Source organism: Megalobrama amblycephala, linkage group LG8 (genome assembly GCF_018812025.1).
Source record: "Megalobrama amblycephala isolate DHTTF-2021 linkage group LG8, ASM1881202v1, whole genome shotgun sequence".
In the NCBI taxonomy this organism is placed as follows: domain Eukaryota; kingdom Metazoa; phylum Chordata; class Actinopteri; order Cypriniformes; family Xenocyprididae; genus Megalobrama; species Megalobrama amblycephala.
In genome coordinates this window covers 8,008,712-8,032,032 of record NC_063051.1, presented here as the reverse complement: position 1 = coordinate 8,032,032, position 23,321 = coordinate 8,008,712, and the positions used below count along the sequence as shown (strand labels likewise).

General features: G+C 35.3%; 1 protein-coding gene across 2 annotated transcripts in view; it reads left to right on the top strand.

Annotated features, from left to right (window-relative positions):
- The first annotated feature begins 553 nt into the window (after window positions 1-553).
- The window catches only part of gnas (GNAS complex locus), a 43,708-nt gene continuing 20,940 nt past the window's right edge, over window positions 554-23,321 (top strand). Inside the window, exons 1-4 of one of the 2 annotated variants that reach the window (XM_048199038.1) lie at window positions 554-1,174; window positions 16,650-16,722; window positions 18,381-18,435; window positions 18,551-18,670. In XM_048199038.1, the coding sequence (XP_048054995.1) occupies window positions 919-1,174; window positions 16,650-16,722; window positions 18,381-18,435; window positions 18,551-18,670 (504 nt within the window). In that variant the 5' untranslated portion in view covers window positions 554-918. Of the gene's footprint in view, window positions 1,175-12,380; window positions 13,757-16,649; window positions 16,723-18,380; window positions 18,436-18,550; window positions 18,671-23,321 lie in introns of those variants that run through there. The other variant, XM_048199039.1, reaches the window with a different exon arrangement.

Below are 23,321 nucleotides of genomic sequence, written 5' to 3'. Positions count from 1 at the left end.
TATCTATCTATCTATCTATCTATCTATCTATCTATCTATCTATCTTTCTATCTATCTATCTATCTATCTACAGTAATAACAATGTACATTATAAAATAATCTAAAATATAATACAATAAAATATATAATAACAAAATTAAAACAAATTATTAATAATAACAATGATATAATACATCTATAAATAGATAAAGGAAATTATTATTATATTGTGATAGTTTTCCCCGTGACGTCACCGAGTGACCTTTTTTTTTTCAATGAACAACAACATTATACAACACTATGAATAACATCCAAGATAATATTACCGCCAGGGGGAATAATTGAAATAAATACTTCGTTTCACTCAGTAAGTGTAAATTTGATTATAAATGTATATAAATATTTATTTCTATATTTACGGAATTTAATTTCAATTATAATATATTATGTAATTCGTTTAAAAAGTTTTTCATCTCCCTTAAAATAATCTGTGAAGCCGCAAATATTTATACAACGTCACGGAGCGAGTGACCTCCCCCTGCTGCTCGTGAAAATTTAACGCTGTGCAAAAGTTACGGCAGGGAACTGATCTCAGATCAGCACGCGAGAGCGAGAGGAGCGGCGAGAGCTCCAGCGGACAAGGAGGGACTTGGAGCGGGGTCCAGAAATAGTAGAGCAAGAATAACAAACAGTGAAAAGTACGCTATGCGTGTCAGGTCAAAGTTCACTCCTGTCCATATCAGAACCTGAGGGAAAACCCGATGAGGCTAACTGACACCTTTGGAAAGCCTGAGCGATAAGGCTGTAAGGGATAGCGAGCCTTCTCTCCACCTGACCTGGATATCCATCATCATCATCATCATCATCATGGTGTTCTTATCCTACATGACTGTTCCTTTCGGATGTTAAACACCTCACGGTTCGATCCCAGCACTGGCCATGGGGATGTGTCACAGCTTCAGATCTAGGTTATCACAATCGGCTATCACATACACCGGCGGACGGACCGGTGCGAACCCCGGCATAGATGCCGAGTCCGGCCATTCGGACAGTTGTGACCCGCAGCTCAGGGAGCGGCGGCGAGTGGAGGAGAGGGCGCGGGTCAAAGCGGAGAACAAACGGAGTCGAAACATTGACAAGACCCTGAAAGCGGAGAAGAGAGAGTACAAGCAAACACACAGGCTGCTGCTATTAGGTAAGAGACGAGTTTCTGGGATGGTGCGACTACTTTATCTGCTGTCAGTCGAGGTAAATAAGAGCAGCTGATGCAGCTAACGTAAAGTTTGCGGCTGCTGGCCCCTTAAAACACGTTGCCATGGTAACCGCCATTCCAACCTAAATACTGTAGTAGTTTTTTAAGCGTCAGCGATATTAAACGCGTGATTTTTGTGAGTCTAAAACAAAATTAGCACAAGATACTGGTTTTAAAATGATCAAAGTTGCTTAAAATGGTGATTTTGGCCACTTTAGGGAGTTGACCGTCTCCGCTGCAATTAAAACCATTCGATAATTGTATTTTTGACATACTGTATGTAACCTGTTGATTGACATTTAATTTATTGCAGTGTGAAATTATATTTAACAATTAGCCTACATTTTAAAATAGCTATGACTTTACTCGGTCACATTTTCTAAGGATTATAAAATTATACTTTTTACTCTCTTCATCATTTAGACCTAATACAAAATCTGGGCATCATGAGTAAAAAGGCTATTCTGGGTTCAATACAAGCATCTATGGAGAGCATCTGTGGCCTGCTGCTGATTACCAGATTACAATTGCATTTACAGTAATATGCTTACAGTGGAAGTCAAGACTAGGCAAGGCAGAAACGAGAAGCCTTTATTTTTATTCCATCACTTGCACTGATTCTTCAGTTGTAATGTTGGCTAAATCTTATTTTTTAGGTTCTACTTCTCTAGGTAGAGGAATTAGTTATGTAATTCTTGTGGGTGGAGTTTGTTTCAAGTGTTCAAAAGTGTTTTATAAATAGTTATTTCCTGTCCCGCTCCTTCTGTCTCCTGTTTTATGAAGACATTAAGCAAATAACCAGATTTACTATTTTAGTGGAATTCAGAAGTTGCATCAATGCATTATTATTTTTTTCAGTTAAAGTTCCCCATAACTTCTTCTGCATTAGAAGAGTTGTGTGTGAATCTCTTTTCTTATTACATTTTTGAAGTGTGAAAATTTGTGTTACCCATTCTCTCATTCATAGGTTCATTCATTTATAATTTTGTACATTTTGTTGATTTAATTTTGACGTTCATTCAATGTTTACTGATAGAAAATATAAATTCACATAAATCTTAATCTGTATTTAGACATTGTAAAAATTGCAAATCCATAAATAATATATAAAAAACAAAGTGCCTCCTTTCACTGATCACTTGTTGAAAAAGAAAATGAAATGATCACTTTTGTTTAAGTTTCAGGTCCTATTTTTTTCTCTGTCCATGGAAAGCGTCTGTTGTTTTGTGGTATTCTGGTGGAAACTAGGGTCACCCTGGTTTTTGTCGGTCACTGAAAAATGCAAATTAATTGACCGCTATTTTGAATATGTTCCCTAAAATGTATACAGTGCAAAAAGAGCATTTAAAGTAAATTTGAGTTTTAATACGGACTGAGTGCTTTAACTTAGACTAAACCTGGCTCTGTGATTGTCATTGTCTTAACAGTGAAAACATCTGGTCAAGATCTAATCTGTGGCAGCTGAACTGGCCCTACTTGTTGTGTGTGTGTGTGTGTGTTAGCAAAGAGTAAAATAATTAGTAACAAGAGTAATAAGTACCAAAAAAACTCAGACATTTTTGCAGAACATACATCTAGACATTCTGCTGATTCTAGTCTGAAATTGTACAAAAGTGAAGTGAAACTGTTTTACTTTTCTGAAACTGCAATGCTATTCCTGTGTCATATATATCTTATTATTTTTTCCCCTTCCGCCTACTTCTGCAGTAGTCAAGTGGCAACTTCCTCTTTGGATAAAAACCAAGTGCCACCGAATACCTTCTGTAAACCAAAAGATGAGATATGTCTTCCCTTACGAAAAAGAAGTATACTTCAAGTTCATTTTATAAAGTATACTTAAGTAATGTTCAAGTATATTCTAAAGTCTACTTTATGTAGTAAGTATACTAATATCAGTGTACTAGTAGTAAACTTGTAAGTGTACTATTTTAATACTGCTTGGGACTAAATTTGCCCAATTTAGTATATAAAAACAAGTACATTTAAGTGTACCATAAGTGTAACAGTAGTAAACTTTAAGTGCACAACTAGTTCACAACTATGTTTCTCATTTTTTGTAATGCATCTGTACTACAAGTGAACTTTTCAGTCAAACCGAAAATTATTCCGATATTTTTGATATTTTTTTACTAGTGGGTGCAGGACACTATAGTTCATTTATGTAAGTGAGGATAGCAAAATAAAGTAAACTGTGACATTTATACCCAAAAATTCTTCATACAGTGGACTACCAGTTAAATTGATAAAAATTTGGAACCAAAAATTATTCAGACACTTTGACCTGACCATAAGTGTTATCTGACATAATTAAGATTCATTTTTTTCTGACACAGTTTAACTCTGAGATCTTGTCATATTTTGTTATCATTTTTTTTTAACTATAGTGAATAAACTGTAATAATGAATGAAATGCTTAAGATATCTGAATACATTTTGTTTTGACTGTATAAGTATACTAGTAGTTTACTTTTTTAATACTTGTAGGCCTGATTTCACAGATAGGGCTTAGCCTAAGCCACGATAGAGTACCTCAGGGATGACGTGTTTTTTTGGCCAACCCGTAAGTTAACGGCGCACGGGTTCCCTCTATCGAAAGCCTATGCATTTTTCCCATATACTTTTGGAAAATTGCAAAATATAAGCTCTGTGTTTAACAAAGGGTTATGACACTTACACATTTTGTCTATCAAGATAATCTTTACAAGTTAACACAACATTTATACATTTTGAAGCCTAAATAAAGTCGCCAGATATAAAAAGCTAACAGTAGGCTATAAACGGACTACAGCACACCATGGTCGCGGATCAATATCACCACCGCCAAGCTTCCTCAGACTTTATTTAAAAAACAACTTTATTTAAAAACATGCTCACTGATTATCATCTGCGCTGCATATGAATACTTATCCACTTTTTTATGAGAAATGCTGTCCAAATGTCCTGTTTGTCATGATGACGTCTAAAGGAAGTAGTCCCTTTTAGCAATTTGTTAGCAACCGCCGTTTTTAAGACACAATAAAGGTTTAAAAAAATTACAAGCAGGTTATAACGGGTGTGTTTTATGTCATAGATCAAAACAGAGGCTTTGTTAACCACAGACCTTATTTCAGGCTATTTAGCAAAAACCCATTCAAAAAACCCATTGACTTCGGAGCGATGGAAGCGGAAGTCCTAAAATGCTAACTCGCTTCCGGGTTTTGCCTACAAAAACACCTGAGGTACTCTATTAGGCCTTAGTTCAATTAGGGCATTTAAGTAGCTTTTATAAACTTGCCGTAGAAAAAAAACATTACTGGTGTGCATCTTGAGACAAAACAATGGCAATGGAAGTTGCTTTCAGTTGTGCTACAATATGCATTTTAGTCTGCCACTAGCTTAAGCCTTGTCTGTGAAACTGGGGGGTAGTATATTTTTTTTAGTTTATGAAAGTATATTTTGAAGTATACACTCAGTAAACTACTAGTTTAGAAGTTTAATACTGCAAGTATACTTTGTAAGTTTTAGGTGAACATAACATCATACTTATAGTTCAATATTTATATATTATTTGCATTTAAAGTATACTGCTATGTTCCTATTTAGATATTCATTTTTATACTTGAAAAATGCCTTTAACTACCTTTAACTAATTTTAAAAACAGTTTACTCTAGCTTCATGCACCCTTTTTTATCAACACTTGAATGTGGGTAAGTTTCATAAAAAAGGGAACATTTTAAACAAAAAGCTGAGAAAATTGCATTTTTGTCAAAGACTTTGTCCGGATGGGATTCAGAACAATGTTCAAAACATAGATGAGTAGATCGAGTTCATCTCGTCCTGGTCGAGGTTTCATTTAGTAAAGTAAGGCAGTTTTGATTTACATGCTGTTTAATGTTGATTATCGTGTTATTTTACATTTGCATGAGCAATTTTCTATCACTTGTTTCAGCTTCTTCTCCTCCTGTGTTTTGATCTGGAGATTCTGTGATCTTTCAGAAGATGCGTAATAACGCCCCCTATCGTATAACAGTGAAAACACTGATAGCCGGAAAATTCTCCCTGCGTTCCATTCGGAAGGGCTCATCCCTATGCCCTAATCCCTTCAAAGGGTTTACCCTCCAGAGTGAGAGCTTCTTTTGGAACACACTTCAGCGTCATCTCAACAAGACAATCAAGGAGGAGTAGACTGTGCAAGCTGCGCCCTTTGTTAACCGTTTTTAACCGTATTTATTTATTTATTTTAGGTTTATCACACCATATTGTATATTGTATCTATGTATTTTAAACATTTGAATGGACTGATAAAAGGAGCTGTAAATAGGTAAAATCGAACTCCTAACCTCCTGTACCCATTCTGTGACACCAAACAAAGGATGATGGGGGCCCGAAGTGTCCATCAGTTGTACCCTTCGAAATCCTTCATTCCGAAGGGCCCTTTGAAGTGGCCAGTTTCGAGCACTTCGGTTTGGAACGACCCTTCAATATGGCGGCCGTGATTATTTTCACTTCGAAGTGCCCTTCGGAGGGCGATACATTCCGTTTGGAACGCACCGTCAGTCAGTGGCGAGGAAAGAGTAAAGTACATTTGAAGTGAATTCCTATGTACACTACAAGTGGACTAGCCTACACAAAAATTCAGATACTCAGAACTAGGAACATGTCTGATTTCTTTATAAATCAATATTTTAAAACAATGCGAGTTTATAAGACTATACAGTACAGTCCAAAAGTTTGGAACCACTAAGATTTTTAATGTTTTTAAAAGAAGTTTCGTCTGCTCACCAAGGCTACATTTATTTAATTAAAAATACAGTTAAAAAACAGTAATATTGTGAAATATTATTACAATTTAAAATAACTGTTTTCTATTTGAATATATTTCACAAAGTAATTTATTCCTGTGATGCAAAGCTGAATTTTCAGCATCATTACTCCAGTCTTCAGTGTCACATGATCCTTCAGAAATCATTCTAATATGCTGATCTGCTGCTCAAGAAAAATTTAATGTGTACAATTGTACAAAATATTTGTGTACAATATTTTTTTTCAGGATTATTTGATGAATAGAAAGTTCAAAAGAACAGTGTTTATCTGAGATCTAATCTTTTGTAACATTATAAATGTCTTTACTGCCACTTTTGATTGATTTAATGCATCCTTGCTGAATAAAAGTATTCATTTCTTTAATTTCTTTTCAAAAAAATAAAAATAAAAATTCTTACTGACCCCAAACTTTTGAACGGTAGTGTATAATGCTACAGAAGCTTTGTATTTCAGATAAATGCTGTTCTTTTGAACTTTCTATTCATTAAGGAATCCTGAAAAAAAAAGTACACAGCTGTTTTCAACATTGAAAATAATCATAAATGTTTATTGAGCAGCAAATCAGCATATTAGAATGATTTCTGAAGGATCATGTGACACTGAAGACTGGAGTAACGATGCTGAAAATTCAGCTTTGCATCACAGGAATAAATTACTTTGTCAAATATATTTAAATAGTACACAGTTATTTTAAATTGTAATAATATTTCACAATATTTCTGTTTTTTACTGTATTTTTAATTCAATAAATGTAGCCTTGGTGAGCAGACGAAACTTCTTTTAAAAACATTAAAAATCTTAGTGGTTCCAAAATTTTTGGACTGTACTGTATGTAAAACGATGTGAAAAAGTATATTTAATAGGCTACTCTATTAAACGATTAAACAACTACAAGCCAAGTATTCTTAGAATACTACCTAATTATACTTTTAAGTATATCTCAATCAAAAGATTGAGTACAAGTACAGGCCTAATATACTCAGACTTTTCTGTCAGTATACTTAAGTCAAGTATTTCTGAGAAGAAGTATATAACAAGTAGACTGAAAGTATTTTTAGTTTAAAAGAAGTTTCTTTTTCGTAAGGGTATGCCCATCCAACTGGAATACATGTTGATTCTATATTTAAAGGTGTTATGAATTCCAAGAAATTCCTAGCATCAATGCCTTATTTTTTTGGATTGTTGGATTTCCCCCTTTGGCTTTTCTTGGAGGTGTAAACAGCGCTAGAGCAGCCACGCATGGTTTGATAAAGCAGTATTACACAAGGCCTCATATGCCGCTACCTTTATGAGAGCTCTTCTTCTTTTAACAAGTTACACAAGAAAAGGAGGGCAGCCCGACGACACAAACGAAGAAACTGTTAAGCTCTGTGACCAAAATACTCTAGTCATGCGGGTGCTCGGTTCAAAAACAGATGACACACACATACAAAGCTGATTGTTGCAACCTTAGAATGTAGTAAAACGATCTCTGCGTGTTTGTGTTTTATGGCGCTTGATATGGAGCGTGATATGTGGGCACGTCTAAAAAGGAAGTGTGGTTATGAAGTGTGTCCATAGAATGCGTTCTTCCTGCTTATGGGCTTTAATAATAATTTGTCGTTTTAACTCAAAATTGACCTCAATAAAATTTTTCTTAGCTTAACTCTTTTGATGTGGCCGCTTTTGACTGCCGCCTCTGTTGTTGAAGCTGGATCTCACTGCTCACAGCTGCAAGCCCACAAGAGTAATATCTTAGTTTAAGTGATTGCATGGTGTAATTGCTCACTTAAACAGAATCACATCCTCTCATGAAGGATGAAATATTGCATGAAATCAGATGAATGGACTCATAAGAAGTCCACTGTTGATCATGTAACTTCATGCAGGGCATGCCAAAAGACATTCAACACAATCCACATCCAGTTTTTAATAGAGTCAGTGGCTGTTAACCTCTGGCTACACACAACTAAATTAAGCCAAATCGTCTGTAATGCATGCCGAAACTTTATCGTGTTGATTGTCACACTGCTAACAATAGCTTTTTTGTTTCGGGTCTCAGCAGATCTTAAAATCTTGAGGAAGGCATGCAGTTCTTATTATAACAATAGACAAGGAGAAGGCGACTAATTCCCAGAATTACCTCTTTCCTTGAAAGGGATTGTTTTATGTAATGTGACATAACACAAATAGGTCCTGAGTTAAAGGTTTGTGTTAAACTTTATTGTGTAACAGTTTTATATAGCGCTTACTGTCCAATGACAAAATGGGCGAAAAAAAACATAGAAAGAGGGATAAGAACCCAGAATTGTCATCTACAAAATAAAGTGCATTAAAGGGTTAGTTCACACAAAAATGAAATTTCTGTCATTAATTACTCACCCTCATGTTTTTGCGCACAAAAAGTATTCTCTTCGCTTCATAGCATTAAGGTTGAACCACTGTAGTCACATTGACTATTTTAAAAATGTCTTTACTACCTTTCTGGACCTTGAATGTGGTATTTACCTTGCTTTCTATGGGGGATAAAACAAGAATAATACATAATACATTTAATTAGTTAATTAATTATTAATTTTGGCAGACGAGACCAAAAAAATACTGTCAAAAAAAATGTCATCTACAAAATAAAGTGCATTAAAGGGTTAGTTCACACAAAAATGAAATTTCTGTCATTAATTACTCACCCTCATGTCGTTCCACACACCTAAGACCTTCGTTCATCTTCGGGACACAATTTTTTTTTTTTTTAAGTTACATTTATGGGATTTTTGTTCCTTTATTCAGATAGGACAGTAGAGAGCAGACAGGAAAGCATTTGGCAGGATCGGCAAAGGACTTCGAGACGGGAATCGAACTCGGGTCGCCGTGAACGCATTCGCGCCATGTGTCTGCACACTAACCGCTAGGCTATCGGTGCCGACTTCGGAACACAAATTAAGATATTTTTGATGAAATCAGAGTTTTTTTCCCCTATAGAAAGCAACGTAATTACCACATTCAAGGTCCAGAAAAGTAGTAGAAATGTTTCACGTCAGAATGCCGGCTCAGTATTGGCCAACAGTGTTCACATGAGCAGCACGACGCATGCGTGTGATGCTGACGCAGGAGCCGGCCAATAATGAGCCGGTGTTTTGATGTAGAACCTGGAAGCACTGAATGTAACAACATAGGAGAATCCTATGTTTTGTTTTTGCGCACAAAAAGTATTCTCTTCGCTTCATAAAATTCAGGTTGAACCACTGTAGTCACATTGACTATTTTAAAAATGTCTTTACTACCTTTCTGGACCTTGAATGTGGTATTTACCTTGCTTTCTATGGGGGATAAAACTCTCAGATTTCATCAAAAATATCTTAATTTGTGTTCCAAAGATGAACGAAGGTCTTATGGGTTTGGAACGACATGAGGGTGAGTAATTAATGACAGAATTTTCATTTTTGGATGAACTAACCCTTTAAACCTTAATTTACGTCACGGTTTCCCAAACTGGGGTTTGTGAAAGAACTGCTGAGGATTTGTTTGTTGATGAAAAAATAATCATTAATTTAACCATAAAAATTAAAAATTTCAAAAAATAAAAACAATCAAACTGAAAAACACAGAAAGATTAAATATTTTATTTGTTATGATGTGTGCCTCTGACTTGTGTAATTCCACAAAACTGGAAGTCTTTCTGAACATACATAAGCAATAGGCTTAGAAAGGACCATTTAAAAGACAAAAAAAGAAGAATCAATAAATTATGAATAATTTACTGTCATTTTATGAACATTAGGTAATCGTGCAGTCAATAAAAATGTAACTGTACTCTAATTATGAATATAATCTAATTACAAGTATATAATTTTTGGAATGTGATTACGTACATAATTAGTTACTACCCAGCAATGCATATAGAGTTCTGGACACAAATGGCCTAGTGTTCCACAAAAAACAAGTCTGGTGGAGATCAAATATTAGAGAAATGCTGCCACCTTCTGGTGATAGATCACCCAAACCATCCCCATTATGAGTTTATCCATACATTATCATGCATCCTTACATTTAAAGGTGATAACTTTGGTTTTGTCTCAGAATGGAATTTAATTGGGTGTGTCCACTGAAACTGAAGATGGTGGCTTGTGTAGTTAACTTTGTGTTGATTTTTAACCTTTAATAATACGACCTCACTGTTAAACTAGACTTTCCAAGTTTCCAAATGAGTCTGTTTAGGCTCTGCTCCTGAACATCGCACAAAGATTAAGGGATCAAAAATAGACCATGGTGTGTCAAAAAATAGCTCAATGAAACGTCATTTTCCAATTCGGTCACTGCTATACAGTAGTTTATCTCTCATGTGTTGACATCATCACATTGACTTGTGTATGATCTCTTATACTAGCACTATGTTTCTGGATTCTTTGGTTTACTCTCTGGCTATCTTGTCATTATTTCAAGGCTTTGTTTGGCGCAATATAAATTTATTAGAAAAATCGACATACTTGTTTGGCTTTAGGCTGTTACTAGCTTGAATGAAATAGCAGAGCCTTGACACTGAAAATAATAATAAAAAACGGCTCTGTATGTCTAGACTGTAATTCACACCTACCAATGCATGGGGTGTATACACAAAAAAACTTCACAAAGTACAAGTTATATCTGGTTTATTGACAGATATATACGGTGTATATTTTCTTTCTAGCATGTCTGATGAATGTAATGTATAATATTTACATTAAAAAGTAATATACTGCATATGTTCAGACTATTTTTATTCAGAATTATTTTATTTTGTTTTAATTTAGATTAACTGTTTTAAACCCCTATAAGAAGTCCTTGCTATCCTGTTTAGTCTAATGAATATAGTCATTAATTGTCAGAATAGACTATATGCTGGTGCCATAGATAGTTTTATAGTGTTTCTGATTTATTTTTTTATTTTTTTTTATTTAGAATTTCATATATTGCACAAGTAAATAATCACAAAGGATATTTAAGGCTTGTGGCGATTCGCAACACGGAGGTCTACTTTTTAAGTTATCTGGACATTTCTTTGTTGCTTAAAATGTGGCTTATCCAGATTTATCTTAATATTTAATGTTATAACAATTAAATAATCTCGCAGAAGGACTCAGTTTACAAAATAAAGCCTAAATATTGTTGTAGGAAACTTTTAATGATAAGAAAAAGCACTTTTAACCATGTAAATGAACGTGAGCTTGGACACCTTCGGTTGTGACATGGCTTTGCAGCATTTACTTCTGGTTGCTATTGTATGTTGTTGCAATCGTGCTTAAATCAGTGGCTGTAAAATACACCTTGAAACTTTTTGCACTTTTAAAATATTAAGAAAATCGAGTAACTTATTCCCTCTTTTTTGCTCATATGTGCAATTACATTCATTTACACTGCAGTCATTAATAATTAAGTGTCCTTTCACACAAATGTGTCAGGTACTACACTAATTCTTACATAAAGGGGGAGTTTTAATTAACATTCACTGAAAGTCCTCGGTATTATGTATGGACAAATTTACCCACAAACATTCAAACAATCTTTTTGTCATTTTTACTAATTAAATATGACTCATTTTATGTTGAAAGAAGAACTGTAGCTCGTATTGCATAGCCTGGTGCAATGCAAATTTCAGATTTACATAACATTTCAGATAGAGAACAGATAAAACAAATTTGAAGTAAATTTAATGCAGTTTTTACAAAAGGTATGCTTAAACAGTTTTTGGTGACTTTTCAGACAGCAATAGCCTACAAGAACTGGTTCTGACTTCATATTAATAAAAAAAAAAAATAATTTTAAAAATATATTTTATTATTTATAAAACACCACTTATTAGAATAAAACATTATGTGTATGTTTTAGTACACGTTCAGTATAAGTGTTCCGTGCGATTCATAAATGTTTGATTCACTAAAAAGAACCGAGTCATTCGTTCGGGAATCTGAACGCACTAGTCGCGCTGTATGGTAGTGATTCGATACAAAGAACCGACTCATAAGAGTCATCCATTCGGGAACCGAACTACACTGGTCAGAGTATTTAAAAACGATGTTCAGTCCGCCTCGGATGCAGAATGCACGTTCAAGAACCATTAACTGCCTAAAATGATTTAATTATTATTCGACTCCTGTGTTTGTTTGTTTTTAACGGGAACAGTTCTCAGTTCCCAATTCCGTGTAAGATGCGCATATTTACATAATTTAAGGTTGAAGCTGTGGTTGAGAGACTTCTACTTTAAACATAAGAGTATATCGCACTGCCTACATATAAGCAGCTATAACTGTCAGTAGTCAAAGATGGATCGGAGGGAATCGCGAACTTTATCACGTATGATTCATGTCTTCAAAGAGGGCGCCTTTTCTCCGCAGAATCGCCGCTTGCTGACGTTTTTTTGCTGACGCTGTCATGTGATTAGCCTTGCCCGTTCAATGAGAGCTGTTTGCCCCACCCATCTCTTCAACGCTATCTATCTCAATGTACAATTCACTGAGAAAAGGAAATAATCGCTAAAAATACACCCTCGAAAAGGATTCATTCGCCACAATTGGGGATTCAACGCGCTCCGTCCGTAGGGAATCCATCGCTGTCGTTGTGCTGTCGGATTTATCTTCACGTATCCAAATGCACATGATCTACCACCCGAATTCAAGAAGGATACAAAGCGTAGCCTGACAGCGGACTCGGACTGCGATAACCGGTAAAAAAAAATCGACGGAATCGGTCGCATTTGCATCTGCGGTTGAAAGAACCGTAAGGATCGCCGCTCGCGTCAAAGCAAAGCCTACGGATGTGAGGAGAAATTCAAATTACAGTAACGGAGAAGACGGGCCTCGTTTGATTTGGACAAGCCGAAAAAAAGCGATCAGTCACCATAAGCAGAACAGGAGGGAAAATAGCGTCAATCTGAGGGGGATTTTTCAGCAGCACCACCGTATTTTTCTCGCAGACAACGTCGTTTCGTAACGGAGTTAAAAGGTTCATGTCGGCCACGGCGCAGGGCGGAATGATCCACATGCCGTCATTTTGGTGGAAATATTTATTTTTTTAATTTGTAGCCACCCTTTCTATCTCGTTCTGCCCGTCTCGTTGCATTGGCGAACGGATTCGACAGCAAGATACCGAAAAGAATCGCGTTTTGTGGAGCTATTCATGATTTTAATAGGAGTCGGTCGTTATATCGGGGAACCGACCATGGATTCGCGACGGGAAATGTGCTAAATCGCCGTCGTGGGAAAGCCGAAATCATTCATGTAACGTCGAAGGCTTCGCTGGATGCACATCCACACAGAGAAATCTCATATTTTATAGCAGCAAGCGCTCGACAGGACTCGGCCGTCTGTAGGCCGGCCTAGTGTTTTCACCACCACCACCACCACCACCTATTCTCGCCAATACTAGTCACCCATAGCTTTCATATTTCCCCGTGCTCCCCTGCCCTTATCAGCGAAATCCAGGGGAGTTATGTGCATACAAGTATAAATGTCCCGGTTTTCCATCAAAGTGTTCTGATCGGAGGCCAATCAAGGAATTTGGATCATTTATTCATACGCTAGATTCACCTCCCCCCCACCCCCCCCAAAACTTTTCTTGGGTTTTCGGGAAAATGGGTTGTTTGGGCAACAGTAAAACTGAGGACCAGCGAAATGAGGAGAAGGCCCAGCGAGAAGCTAACAAAAAGATAGAGAAGCAGCTCCAGAAAGACAAACAGATCTACAGAGCAACTCATCGACTACTACTGTTAGGTAGGTTGGTCTGAACGCAAGCTGAGGCTCTTCTGTCACTCACTGCTGCAGATTCCTGCTGGACGAGCTGACTGACGCGCGTGACGTCATCGGGGCCTTGTCACGCGTAGCGTTTTGTGTGAATTTGATGCATTTGTTCGAGTAGATGATGTCGATTGGGATTCCTGTGCTGTAGTAGTGGACACCTCGGGGCTTAGGTTTGGAGGCCTGTGGTGCTTCAGTCTCTCCATTCATTCCCATCTGATTTGTGTTGATTACGTTTTGCATTATGGAAATATTTGGGCTCACTTGATTTTTATAATTCATTTACAACTATCTCATTGAGATATGTATGCAAACTCTCAAACACATTACATGTTCATGAGTTTAAGGGGGGGGACACTACAGGCCAATGCACACCTGTCAATTTTGAGATTTTGCACTTTTTGGCTTTTCATAAAGTGTTTTTTTCAGACTGGTGGAAAGAAAACTTTCAGAATACACTTTTAAGTGTATGTTTTATAGCACTTTATGTATTTGCGTCTATAGATTTCAATAGATATAGATACAGTGTATATATATAGATATATAGTATAGATATAGATACAGTAAATATCTTTAAAGGCAGTTTTCTCAAAATAATTTTTTTAGTCAGAAATCTCCACTTCAGCAGAACTTATATACACTAAACTTTACAGTTTTATTCCTCTCTATATTCTGAAGGTTTTTTCAGAGGGATTCGTTGATATATAATTTGCATGATTTTATACATTTTATTCCTAAAAAAAAAAAAAAAAAATGGTGAAAAAATATATATATTTTTTTTCTGGCTGTTGATAGTATTTTCTGATTTATGTGAGTGATAAGAGATATCCAAAATTCCCTCTGTAAAAACCTTTTGAATTTAATATGTCCAAAAAATTAAATGAGAATTTTGAACCTGATGTCATCCAATATTCAGATTTTTGTTCTAGAAATGCATGCAAATTAGTGCATACTTAATTACATAACACCTAATTTGCATATTTAAACATAACATTGTAGAAAACTTGTAATACAAAAAATGTTTGGAATTTTTTTATGTTATCAATCCGCTGGGGTAGTATGGTGATATCTGTTAGTTAATTTTTTTACCCTATTCACCTGGGGTGTCTCGCCATAAGATTGTTTCATTAAAGTAGCAATGTGCTTATTCCTGTTCATATAGATAGAAACAAAATAACTTTAAAGTTATTGGGAGATTAATGCATATTTTGGGGGGTTTAGGTTTAACTTTAAGACTTTTTGACATGCTGTATATCTGAAGACATTTGAAATCATTTTGACATTTTATACCTAGGGTTGCTTGCATAGTACTATTTTATGGTTTAGCATTCTGGGCATCCCTAAAATTATAATAGTAAGAGATGACATATATAGTTCCCCCCTATATTTTTACACTTTAAATTTGTAGCAGAAACTGATTAATATCAGTATCAGTTAATATTTTTTCATATGCTTAATACATTCATATTTTAGATTATTGGTAGACCATTGTATTAGCCAGGCAAATAACAGAATTTTTGGAAGTGTAATTTCCAAAAATCTACTGATAGTCAATGATTGAATGATACACATTTTCAGTTGTTTATTCAGTTTTTCAGTAATTTATTATTTAAAATTACGATATTTAATTAGTCTTATTTGCTTTCATTAAACTCTAGTATGTTTATATCAGCATCATCAGTTGGCCATCCTGTTCTCTAGATTTCGGCACTTGTGTTTTAGGCCATTAAAAACCCATATTAGACTAACACTACTTACCTTGCTACCTTGAACCTGATATAATCAGCAAGCATTTCAATTTCATAGCCTTTTCGTAGCCAGGCATGAAGATGTTTTAACATTGGTTTGATTTGATTTAGTCTCTGTTTAAGAGACTGGTCTGATAAAACCCAGTTCTATTTGTTTAGCATGGTTCAGCTATACACATGGCCTAAAAGTACTCTGTTCTAAATCAAAATCCCATGTATTCAACATAGCAAAGCACTCTAAATCATAATGTCTGGTATTTAAGGGAGGAAACGGGGATATTTCTAGATACCCATGATTGAAGTGTGTCATAATGATATATGATTTAGGGATGTGTACCAGTGTAATTGGAGCACAAAAGTGGAATTTCTGTATGCAAACAGGCCTGTTTGACACAGTTGGAGCCTGGTAACAGAATATGTGTTGTGATAAAGAGGTTCTCATCATGCTTCTGAACTGAGAACCTAAATCTGAGGTGTTTTGTTGATTCTGTAGCTTGTACTGGGGAGAAGTTAACTCTCTTCTCAGACAACTGTGCGCTATTGACCATAAATTGTAGAATCATTCAGCTTTGTCAGTGTTTGACAACTATGACTCTAAGAGTTCCTTAACATTATTTTATTTTGCATTTCAATATTGATGTAATGGATGGCTAACCAGTTAGTTAAAGTTTACTTACAAGAGCATTGATTGGTGATAGTGGAGTGTTCATAATTTAATGAACTATCACAATCAGTGAATGAAGCATCTTTTTGAAATCTTGTGTGATATGAAATATGGATTCGTAAAGCGTGAGGGTATTTGAAAATTCTATTTGCATAGTAACAGACAAAGTTATGATATTTCATATAAAAGGGGTTGAATGTGATAGTTAGTTATGATGGCATTATTATTTATGACATTTTTGAATCTGCTACACGGATATTTGGAATAATAATTGATATGCAGATTTCTGCTTTGGATTTTAATATGAATTTCCTGCTAGAAATCCATGTTTAGTTTGTGGTTTAAAAGAAATGCTACTGTGAAATTTAATTAATTATTCCTGTTGAATCAGGTGATATCTGACCCCCCTCCTCCCACATCCCTTGTGATTTATATCTTTCTCTTGCTCGTCTCTCAGGGGCTGGAGAATCGGGGAAAAGCACCATAGTCAAACAGATGCGCATTTTACATGTCAATGGCTTCAATGCTGAGTAAGTATGGCTTTCACATCTATGTACTTTTTTGATTCCGCTTAAGTCAAACTCATACTAGTTTTTTATTGCATCCATAACTTTAGCATACAGTCAAGTATGATATAGAGCATAAACAATCCCAGCTTGCCATTTTGTTGGCAAATTCGTCTTGCTGTAATGTTCTTCGGTGATGGTCTTACTACTTTTGAAGATTTGGGAGGATGTTGAAATTCAAGTCATTGTGGTAAAGGCGTGCTTTATGTTTATTGTGGTGTTCTCTTGATGTATTTCAGAGTGTTCTATGTATAACCTTAGTGTATATATATATATTTATTGTGAAATGCAGTGCTTTATTTTGTTTTATTAATGCACTATGGATAATGCTCACTGAAAATCCCATTATAATTAAATGCTGACTTTTTTATTTCAATAAGTAGTTTACTATCCAGAAATGCATAGCTGGTTTGAAACCAGTTTTGTGAGTACTTTTTCTAAAGTTGCTATAATCTACTCCCCGAACAGTGTAGTAGAGATGTCCAAAAACACTACAGAGGCCATAGAAATTAGGACAGTCATAAAAATGTGAATGTTAAATTAAGACAAAATAAATAATTGTTGCATGAATTAGTCAATAGTAAAATTGTGGTTTTAGCAACTGGAAAACAAGTTCTAATTTGATGACTAGAAAGCAGGAAAAAGTCAAGTGAACAGAATAATTAATGCTAGGGCTTGGATGTATATGCTGTGTAATGTTAGAGATTTTTCTAAACAATGTATGCTTGTTCATGAGACACAAAACATGTACTAATACATTATTTACATGCATTTAATATGGTATTCAATTTAAGTATGGTCATGTGTTTGTATTTCGGCTAATTTATAGACCTTTTGTGCCAGACAAACAAGCGCGCAGCAATCTTTAGAAATATGTCTGTGAACTTCCATAGCTCTAAATATTTCTATGGCATCGCTGTTGAAGAGTAATTAGCTGCTGAAATGAATTTACTATTTTATGAATTTATGTAGAGTTTAACAATATCATGAGCATTGTAATGTTTCAAGCGGATGTCATAACAAATGTCAGTAGACCGGGAAGATTTTAAAACAAGCGGTTCATTCATAAATCCGTATGCTATGGAAATACAAGCCGGGAGACAGAACACAATGAGCGCAGAGCTGAAAAGGGGCAGGGCTACATAAGGTCTATAACAACTTGCAGCTCATCCAATAAGAATTAAGAGAGTCGGAACCGTCATTTTTATAATATTAGTTACAAGTCTTTCGTTTTTAACTCCAGCGTTTTATAATGTGAGACATTTTGCATCCATTATAGTGAAGGAAATAGAAAAAGTAATTAATTGCGATGAAGCACCTTAATTTGTAAAGTATTTAATTCAATGGATTATTCAAACTTAGACTTCAACACATGGTTATTATAACAAATAACCTTGTAAAAATTTTAATATAAAACTATTTTTGTTGAATTTCCAGCAAAAATAATTCTAATGTACGATTTATACTGTGATTTAAAAAAAATGGTTTAACGTCCACCCCTAAGTAGCATTAAGTTGTTTAATTAATACCATTTATGACATGTTACATGACATTTTACATGTTGCCTAAAAATTAATTGATCTGAAGTAACTAAGTTTTTTTTTTTTTTTTTTTTTTTACAGAGAGAAAAAACAGAAAATTCAAGACATCAAGAATAATATAAAAGAAGCTATAGAGGTAAGTGTTGAAGGTTCTTGAGTTTAACTTTTTAATCATGTAAAACTTAAACTTTAACACATAAACGTGTTAAAACGTGAATGCACTGAATCTGACTATCTTTGTTCCTTTACAGACTATTGTGACGGCAATGTCCATGTTGGTACCTCCAGTCCAGTTAGCCTGTCCAGCAAATAAGTTTCGAATTGATTACGTCCTCAATTTAGCCAATCAGAAGGACTTTGAGTTTACAGCGGTGAGTAGAAGTATATTCTGTCACCCCATCACCCTTAAGTCTGTGTACCATCCCAGTATTATGTTCTGCCTTTTTCAGATGGACAGGTGTATTTAGTTATTTAAAGAAACAGCATTTTTTTAAATTAAATATAGAACAAGTTTAAATTCAGAAATGGCAAAGAAGTGTGTAAGCGTAGTTTGTACATCCCTTAAGCATTACATGCACTTAGTTTTGGGCTGATTGTCATGGATCTTCTTGTCAGACCGCACCACAAGTTTGTTTTGAGCGTTGGGGCCTTGTGTGCTTTGTGCAATTATAATTAGCAGCTATTCTTTGCTTAGGGACAACACATAGGTGAATTGAAAAAGCGCCCCACCTGAGGGAAATGTGGGTGTGTGTTCGTGTGACTCTCAGGTATAATGGTGTGGCGTTCATTACGACTGATTACTTGTAATAACCTCTAAACTCTCCCTTAAGAGGGCCTCACCTGAGCCACACACCTTGTCACCCAGGACCTCCCTGCTCCCTCATCACCTAGACAGGTGCTATGTGTCTAGGGAAATGGGGAGTGGAGAGCCGCCCTGACCTGTGCCAATGGGCCTGCTTAAGATTTAATTACAGGTGACTCAAACTTAGTGGCCCTATGGACTTAAAAATAGGTTCACCTGCTGGTTTAGACAAGGTTTTAAATAGTTAGCTGCTACATTATGTAAACATTACTAGAATTATTAGGTTATGAATACAAAGAATTGGTATTTTTGACATCTAAAAACTGGATATGTTACAGGTTCACCAGGATAGCTTGACAATTGAGTGCAGGAAGTAGTTGTAGTTTTAGCGTTACTACAAAGAAGACACTGCCCCACCCTCTCTCTCTCTCTCTCTCTCTCTCTCTCTCTCTCTCTCTCTCTCTCTCTCTCCCTCGGTGGCCCCAGGGCCCACTGGGAACCAGTCTGACTGGTTGATTGTGTTGCAAGCAAGAGACAAAAATAAAAAGCAAAGCAATTATTGACATTTATAACTCAGTCATGTCATTTTAGGATATAAAGACCCATTGAAGTTTGTAGATGACTGCTATTTTAGCACTGTTGCATGGCTGAGTTGTGATATTTCCATTAAAAGGAAAAAAAACGAGCTGTGAAGCTGTCGAGCTAGGAGGAAACTGGTGAAGAGTATTAGCATGACGATGGAGAGAAAGACATGTAGATGAGATGAATAGAAAAACGCACACAAAATGCTTTAGCATTACTCTTCATGCTAGGGATGGGCAAAATAGCTAAAGATATCTTCTTCTTTTTTTTTGCCATTTCATCATTATACATCTCAATAAGAGGATCTGTCATTTTACCAAACAGCCACTGTTGACAAGTGCATTCAAAAAGTTGAATGTAAGAAACACCAGTGAAAACAATTGAAATACTTAAAGTATGTTACTTATCCATTAATGAAGAAGAGTTTTAACCTACACGTATATTTTACTGTTATATTTAATGCCACATGTAGATTTCTATGAACATTTTTGAACGATGGAAACAATTAGTTTAATCAGAATCTTATTTATTGAATTGATACTTTGAAAAAAGATGGTTTGAACTGATTCAAGTAAATGTATCAAAATGACCAACTCAAATGCCATTTTAGCTACTAAAGTTTAAATTTGAGGAATTTTAATAATGTTCTCAAACTTGTTACAATTATATTGTTTTTACATTGGTTAATTTAAATATCATGAATATTCATTATATCACCCTACCTTAAGCATGTTGTAGAAGAAATATTTTAGTGTTTAATTGTTTTCATAATTCCAAAACATCATAGTTGTGTTTATTCATCGAAAACTCTTGTCTCATGCGCCTCACTTACATTATTTACGTCACTGATGCCTCTGCTGAAGGTTCTGTATAAAGAACATTACTTAAATATCAATTATTATTTTGCTATGGCTTCAGTTAAGATTTGTTTGCATTTACATTCTGTAATTTAGTTTGTTTAAATGTATACTTTGAAAAAAATGTTAAATGTATTATAATATTTAATTGTATTTTAATATTTAATCAGCTTGTAATTGCTGATAAACTTTGAAGTATCAAAATAATTTCTTTGTGTAAAAATACTTGAAGGGGTCATGAATTAAGAAATCAAATTTTCCTTGAGCATTTGACTCATAAAGGCCTTTTCAGACAGGACACGGAATGTGCTGCGCTGGCCGCTGGGTTCGGCGTAGCCCTTCAGATACAAAGCGATATTTGCGCTGTGCTGGCCAGAGCAAAGTAGGCGGAGTTTTCAAAACATTTACGGGAGTTCTAGACATCTAGTCGTTTGATGCCCCGTTTCTATTGGCCGCGTGGGTAATCTTCACAGAGTGGCGAAAGTTGAACTTTTTTTAACTTTTTCACGCGGCGCTTGCCATTAAAATAAATGTGTTTTCTTAGCGCAGTGGTGCTGTTGTCGTGCCCTGTGTGAAAGGGCCTTAAGAGGTCATCATACTAAAAGAATATCCTGTAAGTTTCAGAACTGAAAACTTACTTGTTAGTTCAAATGACAGCTTTTATTGAAACCAAGGTCTGAAAATGACTCATTTTGGAATGTCGATTTATGACTATATATGTCAGATATTTAAAAGAACGCCTCTGCAGAAGAAGATCAACACCTGCTTCTACATCATTACCACTGTAGCCTCACCCCCTGATTCACGCATGACAAGTAGTAGGTAAATAACACACGTGACGCTAACACTGGATCGAGCAAGTAGGCGATAAACATGTTTTTGAAGAGTGAAAAATGTCATGCTGTGTGTCAGGTTGTGGAAAAACACAGTCGTTGTCCTTCTGATTCTAACATTAGGAATGCGTGGTTGAACTTTATTTTTAATAAGAAAAAGACCCTGTGCATTTGTTCGTTTCATTTCATCGCAGATTCCTTTGTAAACAAGACACAGTTCAACGCAGGATTTGCAGAGAGACTGAAATTAAAAAAACGATGCTGTGCCTTCTATATTGGCTCTGATATATTGCCTCTCTATATTAACTCACTTATGCTCAGGTAATACGTGAGTAAAAAAAGTTTTTACTACTATTACTGCTTTGTTACAGATCGTTTGATGCACTGATTATGTGTACGTGTCTAACCAAAGTCACAGAAGGGTCCACAACCAAGACTTATAAAGCAGATGTAATACGCATAATTTTCACATTGTTGGTAAATATTTGAACTTTGACTAATAACTTTTTGTAGCGTCTTTGATTACACTATAATATAAAGTTAGAATAACTGCACAAATACATAAAGATATAAATAACATTAATAAAAATATTTGTTTTACCGCATTCTCACAGACTGGAGTATCCTTGGTATTTGAGGTGTAGTCTGTTCATTGTCTTGCGATTCGGGATCAGACTCTGGCTCAAAAATGTATGGCTGAATCTCTCCGGTTGCCATTTTTCCAAATTGGAAGTTTCCAAAACAATTTCACACATGTACAGACAGGGCATTGAAACTTATTTTAAAATGCAGCACTGCTACCCAACCATTGTGGCGTTTACTTCCAAGTCTTCAACGCGGCACGCACATAAAAACGGAGTGTTTCACGATCAAGGCTCAAAAACAGGGTAGAAAATAGCCTATTACTTAAAAAAAAAAAAAAAAAAAAAAAAAAATGTATGTAAAAATCTTGCGAACGTCTTAAGTGGACCTCAGACAACAGTAATAAAAATGGCAGTTCATGATCCCTTTAAAAATAAAATGAAGGCCCTTTCTTCATTTCTGTACAAAGAAGCATATGTTTTGTGTATATAAAAGTATGATTTTGTTTTTAACAAATATATTTGATTAGATAATAGTATATACGAGAACAATTTACTGTTATGATACAAAAATTCAGATATCCAGAAAATAAATATATAAGGTAAGAGCAGTGAGAGTTGGTGGGTGGCGTGTGGATCTTGTCCTACATGGTTAGCAATGTAGTGGCACTCCTTTATGATAAAGGAGTTGTGCCAAAGTGAAAGCTACCATTTCCAAACACAAACAAAGATCAAGCGAGACAAAGTCCCGTTCCCTGTTGGGACCACGGTGTCACTCTTCTTTTGCCCCGGCTCGTTTTCTGTTCAGGTTCATGCCAACATAGGCACTACATATAAACCGCTTTATAAAGTGGGACAGTTCTGACTGTGTCCTGCTCAGATTGTAAGTTTTTCATTTCAGATGCTCATTCATATTTCACCACCATGTCTGAATTGCAGTGGGTGGTCAGAATCGTTTAGTTCTGTCTTGAACTCTTCTATAAATGTGGCTTTTGTTATACATGAAGCGCGTATGTTGTTTGGTGTTTTTTTTTTGTTTTTTTTTTGTTTTTTGTTTTTTTTTAATGCATGTTGTCCGAAAGGACAAAGCAGAAGAGCTGAGCTGATGCATATAATGTTAACATCTACCTCTAATATTCTCTTCTACAGCTTGTAAAATAATTTAATTTGGCTTTGTTTGTTTTTTAAATAATAATTATTTTTTCTTTGAAGCAGGGGATCTCAAAGTGGGGTCAGTGACCCATAGACAGGGGGTCCACAAAATAATTTGCTGTACCATATTTTCTGGACTATAAGTCACGTTTTTTTATCTGAAACATTTATATTCCAAAGTGATTTATATAATGCATTTAATGTCAAGTAATCAA